The 8,295-nt window shown below is 38.9% G+C and overlaps 1 protein-coding gene across 2 annotated transcripts in view; it reads left to right on the top strand.

The window, feature by feature from the left end:
• The window catches only part of LOC118321822 (adhesion G-protein coupled receptor D2), a 90,691-nt gene that overhangs the window by 79,690 nt on the left and 2,706 nt on the right, over positions 1 to 8,295 (top strand). The window contains exon 25 of one of the 2 annotated variants that reach the window (XM_035653343.1): positions 6,898 to 7,049. In XM_035653343.1, coding sequence (XP_035509236.1) covers positions 6,898 to 7,035 — 138 coding nt within the window. In that variant the 3' untranslated portion in view covers positions 7,036 to 7,049. Of the gene's footprint in view, positions 1 to 6,897; positions 8,290 to 8,295 lie in introns of those variants that run through there. The other variant, XM_035653342.1, reaches the window with a different exon arrangement.

Here is an 8,295-nt window from a genome sequence, read left to right on the forward strand (position 1 = left end):
TGTGTGTGTGTGTGTGAGTACATGAATGACCAGCCCAGGTCTATCAGGAAGCATCGTCCCTTTCTTGCTGCCCTCCACCCCGACCTTGTTCATATGTGGCTGAACCAGTATTGATCCGACCGCTGCCCTGTGCTTTGGTTGTTCAGCCTCAGGCTTCACACAGCCTCACCTCACCTTACATCACTCACCTCACATTAGACTCTGAGCTTGATATGCACTGTTAAGCTCTGGTACACTCCCACAGAGAGAACTTGTCAAATGCCAGTTAACAGGAGTTCTACCAGAGGACTGCCCACTTGCTGTCAATCTTGCATCAGGTGCTGGAGGTCGATTCAACAATGATGCATTCTATTATGCAGTTTTGTCGGTCAAACCTTGATTAGACCCAGAAAATTCAGTTTTTTTTTCACCAATTCTGATCTTGTGGGGAAATAGCTACAAAATGGATAACAAATGCGCTATCTGCCTGCCAGCTGGTGGCTTTTCGCCACACAAAAATAAACATTAGCAGAAACAGCCATGCTAACAGAAACATTAAAAAAACAACTCTGAATTGACCAGAGCCGTTTTAGCTTGCTGAAGTATCCTGCCTTAAAATGTTTTGTGTCAAATGGCAGTGCCAAAATGAGGGGAAACCACTTTCCAGTGTAGCACCAGATGCTGTGTCATATGCTGTAGTTTCCAGGGGTGGAGAGTTTAAATTGATAGCTTTAAATGGAGTTGGAAGGCTATTCAGTGATTGGGAAATTTAGTTGGATTGAAACAGTGACCTGGTTGGGAATCTGAAAAACACAGAGCATACAGTACACTGCCATTTAGGGCTGGGCCACGGTCTTGTGGTGTAGGCTGCAGCTGCCTCAGCAACCAGGACCAGGCATTATAATGATATCCAACACAGGTTGAGCCAACAAAAATCCTATACACCCAAACTTTCTTCCTGTTAGCCCGAAAGCACAGAATTGAGATCATCAAATGCAAACACAATTAACAATTTAATACATGTCATAGGGAAAAAATTGTGATTCAGCGGAGTGGATCCAGGGCCTGTCAGGTCTAGCTTGATCAACACCAGCTTCACAAACTCAGAACTCCAGGTGACGAGAGACAGCCTTTTCCCTGTTACACTTAACTCCTGGCCTTTCTAAAGCAGAGCCACAGCTCCAGGACTGAGGGGATGTTCCCCAAAGATCTTCCCTGGGGCTCGTACTCTCCTTTTTCATAGCTATGTTTAAGTCTGTGATGTTGATTTATAGGGGCCTCTATTACAGTGTTATTGCTGCCTCTGGCAAAGAACCCAGCCTCTTAAGAGTCCTCAGTAGCTTACAGAAACTGTTGCCGTCCCAAAGGATGGACAGCAGACTAAATAATGAGTTTCCCATCGCAGTGACAATCTGAGAGCAGCTGTTTGCATCTGAAGGCCTGCCAGCAATTGTCCGTGACGTTCTGAAACAGAGAAGCAGAGAAAAGAGGCATGGATAGTGGGAAACATGAAAGGAAAGTTTCTTTCTGCTTGATTCAGTCCTCTTAAGGGTTTTTGATACTGATCTCACACACAGACCTGCAGACGTATGTGTGGAGACACGTGCACAAATACTTACATCCATCTGTGGACACACACATACTCATTAACAGAGGCACACATTGACACACACTAAATTGAAGCTGAATCTTTTGTTTTTGTCATAGGTATGGAATGCAAAACACTCAAGGATATACATTATTTGATTTAAGACTTAGACTTAGACGTATTACTTTATTGTTTTTGTTTTCCAACATTTATGTAGCACTTTGCATTAACAGAACAAAAAAGCTTATCATTGCAAACAAACACCGAAGTTCAATGAAAACACTTACATTAAGGCCAGTGTGTGAAATGTGTGTTTTGTAATGTTGAAGTCATTGTTTGCACAAAAGGCATCATTAAGTGTATCTTTGTATGCCCACTTAAATGTATATCTGTAGATACACAGCTACATAGATCCTTATATGCGAGTATAGTACATGTCTGCAGCGTGAGAGGTGTGTGTTTGTGTGATTGGTTATGGTGTTGTTCTGTGTTGGTTCCTCAGCTCTTCAGCAGTTGGTCAAAGCTCAAGGCTGCTGGTGGTCCTGAGAGATTAAAAATGTTTTATGTGATGGGATTTGAGGCGACCACCATGCCCCAGTTCATGCTGTTGGATATACATTTTACTTTATATCCATCAATGTTAGAATGAATAAGCACACACAGAGAAAGTATTATGACCTTTTCACTTTTTTTTTTTTTTTTACATTTTGTTAAAGTAAAAGTAGGTTATTTTGTGTTTTGAAAAAGTGGACGTGTTTGAATATATTCATAAACCAACATGTGTGTCTACACTATGTATTAATCACATCATTGGGACACAAATCTGTTCACACCATAACATGTGGGGAATTACCTTACATTGAGGGAGGGGGGGTGTCAGGTCCTATGTATAGGACTAGAATTAAGACAGGATTCGGGTTTGTGTTGAGGTTGGGCATGTAGAAGCCTTCAATAACTTACATACAAAAAATAAGTAGTTTGCCGTGTGTGTACTTTTGTGAGATACGTTGTAAATAGATACTTAAATAAACACTGCGGTTGTCAGTCTGATCCAGACTATTCACAGGTCATGAAGCTCTCTGCTTTTGTTGCTCTAAACACTCGGTATGAGGTTGCAGACTGAAACTTTCTGAGAAGTAAATAAATAAGCAAGTAATGACAGTGTGTGGGTGTCCTGATTCCCTATAGCTTGTTTTTCTCTGTGAAAGCACCTGTTACAAACACCTTTACTTTTGAGTGCAAGACCGTCTGATTCTTTTCCAGGACAAGGTGATCTTTTTTTTTTTTTTTTTTGTAGTAATAACAGCTCTTTCTTAGAAATCAACAGAAGCATAACTATGTAACTGGTATGAGCATGAGCAAAATTACAAGCCTAAAACCACTGACACTGTTCACTTGTTGTTTACATGTTTAACAATAAATAAAAGCACCTGTCCAGGTTAAATTAACAAACACATGAATAACAAAAACTGCAAATTGTTGTGGCTCACGCATTCACACTGCAACGGTCTGTCAACAGTTCCTCTGGAATGAAAAATCACTTCATGTAGCTACCAAATTTCCTCTGCCCTTCTTAGTTAAATTGAATTGTTTGAAAAAATTATTTATTATCGTCTCTGCTCCCAAAAATGCTTTGAGGTCAATCAAAAAATATAATTATTCTTTTGGATATTGTCACAGGAAAACTCTCTCTTTATCCAGGATTCTGCAGCTGATGAACAGTGTCGTGACATTCAGGTTGTCATGTTATTACAGACGCCAGAAACCTCTTTCTCCAACGTTCCTGCAGAGCACTCTTTTTGACATTGTTGAAGCAAAGGTCAAGATTCCACGCGCTATCAAGCATTCACCCTCGCCACTTGGCTGAGGTCTGGCAAGATTAATTCTTTGTGTCTTGCCGTCTCTCTATGTGCCAGGTTCATCTTTCTTACAATGCAGCCAAGCAAACACTGGAGAAAAGGTGTGTGCCTTGAAGTGTGTGCACGTGTGTTTGTGTGTGTGTTTTTAAAAGACATTGGTGCAACCGTTTTAACAGGGCGACTCTGTTTGAATTAGATGTTCTAAAACCCCGCTTGCTAAATGGATTTCTGAAGTGGCTGTAGTTGGAGGCTTTCAATCGGATGCAACCTTGAGTCCTTTTTTATGTGAGCTCTGTAGGATTTAAGTGCCGGTATAACATGAGCACGACTGAATGCATGCTCCTCATTTTTTGAAATTGAAAAATCTCCAAAGGCTCTCCCCATTGTGCAGGCAATTAATGGAATGCTGGCAGCGAGGTTCAGGTGCTTAAAAGTTGTATTTTTTCTCTCTCTCTCGCTCTCTTTTTAATGACTAATAAAGGATAATCATCATGGAAAAAAACCATCATAATGCTGTAGGCTTACTCTTTATGCACAATGATGTATAATGCATGCTTTGAAATGAAACGGCAGCGGCCTTCGAACCATTCCATCTCCAAACCTTAGTGTATTTGTTTTGCATGCCACAGTGAGGCTTTTGCATAACAATAGTGAGTGTTCCCATTAACAATGCTTGCCTATTAATTTGATCTTTACATTTTTAAAGTTTGTCCATCAGGCTGCCAAACAATGGGTCCCCCAGTCGCTGTTTGGTATAAGTGATTAGAAAGTTGGCTAATTGGCTCTCTGAAGAGTTGTGATGTTTCCTTTTAGCCTTCCAGTTCTTCATCTGTGGGCCTCTATCAGGTTTTAATACTCAAAAACAGATAAATAAACCATTTTATTAATCAGTAAAGCAGAGTTTATTTTCCCTTGGTTTTGGAGAGTATGTCCCAATCATGTTTAGACAAATTGTAGTGGATATGTTGAGAAATTAGACAAAATAAAAATCAAGTGACACTTGACACCAGGGACACTTCATTTTACGTAAATGCTTGTTTATGAAATCAGCACCAGATACTCAGATATCAGTTTGATTTCAGTTTGTGTTCTGTTATATGATAAAATCTGTAAACTTTGCCAGTGCCAAAAATAGCTTTGTCTCAGCTTCCCGGAACTGATGAACTAGTACCAGTAAAAAACTTGAGGTCTTTCATTATAGATGAAGACTGTGTTATAAAAGGCTCAGTACCATTCTCTCTAATGAACTTCAGGAGGGCGGTCATTGCGTGCAACATACTTGCAAATGGATTTTTTCAGAGGAGGCAGCGCTCATTCTGATTGTGTGCTTTTATGTGATAATGTTTAAATGAGCTACAATGACGTGCATATTCCAGTACTTTGTGTTTATTTAAAACCTGTGGCAGTTGCTTGGAACAAAGTAAAGAATTAAGATTTCATAGGAACTAAATGATGTGTCTATATATTCCATATACATTAAGAAGTCACTGATGCCGTTTATCCTTACTGATGAATCCACTGAAGACAGGTTTTGCCACTATGTGGCGTTGAGTGGGCATTCATTTTATTTACACTGGTTGTGTTTTTTCTCAGGCCTCCTGGGCCTCCAGTCCTGCCTGAAACTGGACTGAATACCAAACTGACTTATTCCAGTGTTCAGTTGCACCTTTTCTTGCAATCTTGGAACACTTCCAAAAGCTTTTGTTTTTTCTTGTGCCCTCAATCTCTTTCTCTTTGACTGCGCTTTGACAATGCAGGGAAACATACAAGAGCATCTCGGTAAACACGAGTGATGTGGTTCCAGAGTTTAAAAGCTTCAGATAACACTAGCAGACACAACTTGGGGCTGTTTGTGTGATGGAAAGGAAAACTTGTTTAGAAACTGACAGCACTGCATCTCTGTGTGTGTGTGTGTAAGAGAGAGACAGAAAAACTGTGTGTGTTTATGTTGCTTTTGGCAAGTTATTCATTTGTGCTTTTTTTTTTCTTTTTTCTTGCTCTCTGTGTGGTTATCTTTTGAGTTGGTCGGTTTGGAGCTGATGTCCACCTTCGGGGATGCGCATAGCATGCATTTCTGAGTATTTTCACCTGAGGCTGCACTTGTTAGAGTCTGTGGATAAATGTATATACATTATTTATACAAATTCAGGGCGAGTGAAAGCAGGTTTAACACATTTACAGACAGGAGGCCAGGCACTGCAAGCCAAGCTCCAAGTGAGGATTGCAACGCTGCGCGCCAGGGATCGAGCTGGCCTCTTGCCCGGCTGTGACCTGCATCCTTAATGCTGAACGAGAACACTGCTAACATTATCATCAACACCTCAGCAATCGAATGATCCCTCATATCATTTGCTTCATGTAGAAAAAATGAAAAATAATAGATGTAAAAGGAGTTTGGTTTGTCATCATATTTATACGAGACATTTAAGAAACCTGTTGGCAATCACTGCTGAATTTTGGCTTTCTAAAAAAAAAAAAAAAGTTAAAAGCATGCTGCATATATTGGATTACAGAAACAATGTCAGCAGTTTTTGCTGCCCTCTGATCTTTAGGATCGAGTTTTCAGAGACTTTATATTATTACACTTGGGAAACCTTTTAGCAACTTGTTTATTTCATAGGGGAAAGTTTTACATTTATCCTGAACATGTATGTATTGCATATTAAACAAATGATTAAAAGACATGAATGTACCTGAGAGAGGGAAAGAGGGAAGGCAGGTCCTGTGTTACAGGTAGTTGCAGGTTGGATCATAAAAAAGGAATATGACTATGTGCTGCTGCTGAATCTAATCTGTCATGTCTTGTATAATATGAAATACCAAAAAAAAGAAGAAAATTATGAATTTGTTAGGTAATAATTCCATGTATTTTTTTTTTTACCAAACTGTACCTGTAAAGGTCTTTGGATAATTCATCAACATAATTGCCAAAAATTGCTTTTGATGTGAAATAGTTTTCAGCATTGGGCTTGAAGACCTTAATTCAGGTAATTCATTCGCTCAACAATAATTGAAGGTTTGATTTTAAAACATATACATACACTATTTTGCCATTTCATCAATTCACATTTTAAATGTAAATATTGCAAATATAACAGGCAATTTGATAGAACGAAAATTCAGATGAAAACGGTATGCAGACACTAGAGTCAAAGGTAGTAAAGGTTAATGCCAGGCTTTATCTTTCTGAAACACTGATCCAAGAGGAAAAAATCCTAATGAATCGTGAAGGAAATTTAAAAACAAGGTAACAATAAACCAAGACCCTATATTTAAAGACATTTCAGTGTCATTCAACTAGTTACAAGGGCTTTTCAAAAGGTATTCCTCGAATTTATAAGGACACGTTATTACAGATACTGTATTCTGTAATTAAACTGAGGTCTTTTCCAACATCTACCAGTGTAAATAAGTACTGTTTTTCCTAATTTGACTTGATACCCTACTTACTCATCCCCTTATCCCATCCAGGAGCCTCGTCCCCCAGAGGTGGATGCCTTGCCGGCTGCTTGTAGTCTTCATGTTCCCATGGAGCTGGAGTTTACAGCTTCCTGCTTCCCTCGCAGCCCTGCGCCTCAGAAAAGCTATGGCCTCGTCTACGTTGACTGACCTGGCTGGTGACGGTGATTGTAGTTTTGATATTGTGATTCATTTTTAAATCAGAGTTGGTAAAATCTTGTATTATAGCTCCTTTTTTTCCTCAACTCTTTAATTTTCTGTCACCTATGATGATTGTAGAGATGCAGGAATGTTTGGTACATGTGTGTCCAAATATAGTGCTGCATACTGTTGTAGTGTTTTTAAGTATTTTCAGTGATCCAGGGCTCATTCTGCCTTTAACGCTTATTTTAAGATGCGCTGGATAATAATATATCATAAAGCCTCAAATAAAACTTAAATTCCAAATTTTCACTAAAAGTTTATTGATTTTTGCATTTGGTATAATTGTATGTTTTTCATTGTGTAATCTCTTTCATGGCTTTACTTGCTGTTTGCTTGTGAAAGCGTTTCTGTATATCCAGTTAAAGTGTGCGGTAGTACTGCAGTGTGGTACATGAACTGAGTAATGGGGAGTACTTGTGACCCATTATTGTGAGATACATATCATGTGTCCCTGGTTTGATTCAAGCTGACATTTTTATCAGTGCAGCGTATTTCTTGATTCTGCCTGTGTACACAAGAAGGAATATGTCCACAGACAAAATGCAATTAAACCCCTTTACTTAATATCCACTGTTCCTGAACTCTCCTAGTGTGTCACTTTGCAGAGTTGACATGTCAACTATCAAATAAAGGCCAGAATGGCCTAAAAAAGGAGAAAAAGAGTCATAGTTTTCAAGGTATCATTTGTTGTTTCTGCTCATGAGGTTTGTACAGTAGACAACATATCTACACAGATTAAAAACAAAAGCACAATGAATTTATAATCCGGATCTGATGCTGGTCACAAGACAAAACGTCTTTAAAGAACAATGTCCCAAAGACAATACAATTTCAGAACTGGAGTACCTATTATGTAAATGTTCTTTACACAACATATATTAAGGAACAAAAAGATTCTCTATAGAATCAAACATTTCAAAATTTGCATATCGCGTCAAGTCACGCCAATTGTATTTGTATAGCCTAATATCACAGATAGCAGATTTACCCGAGGGGCTTTGTGATCTGGGGATTTTCTCATTCCTACTAGTTTTACTGTAATGTTATTCAAGATATGTTGGAGTTCTCCCACAAAAAAACACATGTAATGGAACTGGACTGTTAGTGTGCGCAGGAAGCGAGAATCTGGTGTTATAAGCATAATAATTATTTATTGAAATATGAAGAAAAATTCCGTTAGCCTCAGAGAGAGACCCCCCCCCCCCC

This window comes from Morone saxatilis, unplaced genomic scaffold (assembly GCF_004916995.1).
Source record: "Morone saxatilis isolate NCDOM2014 unplaced genomic scaffold, NCSU_SB_2.0 Contig12, whole genome shotgun sequence".
Classification (NCBI taxonomy): domain Eukaryota; kingdom Metazoa; phylum Chordata; class Actinopteri; family Moronidae; genus Morone; species Morone saxatilis.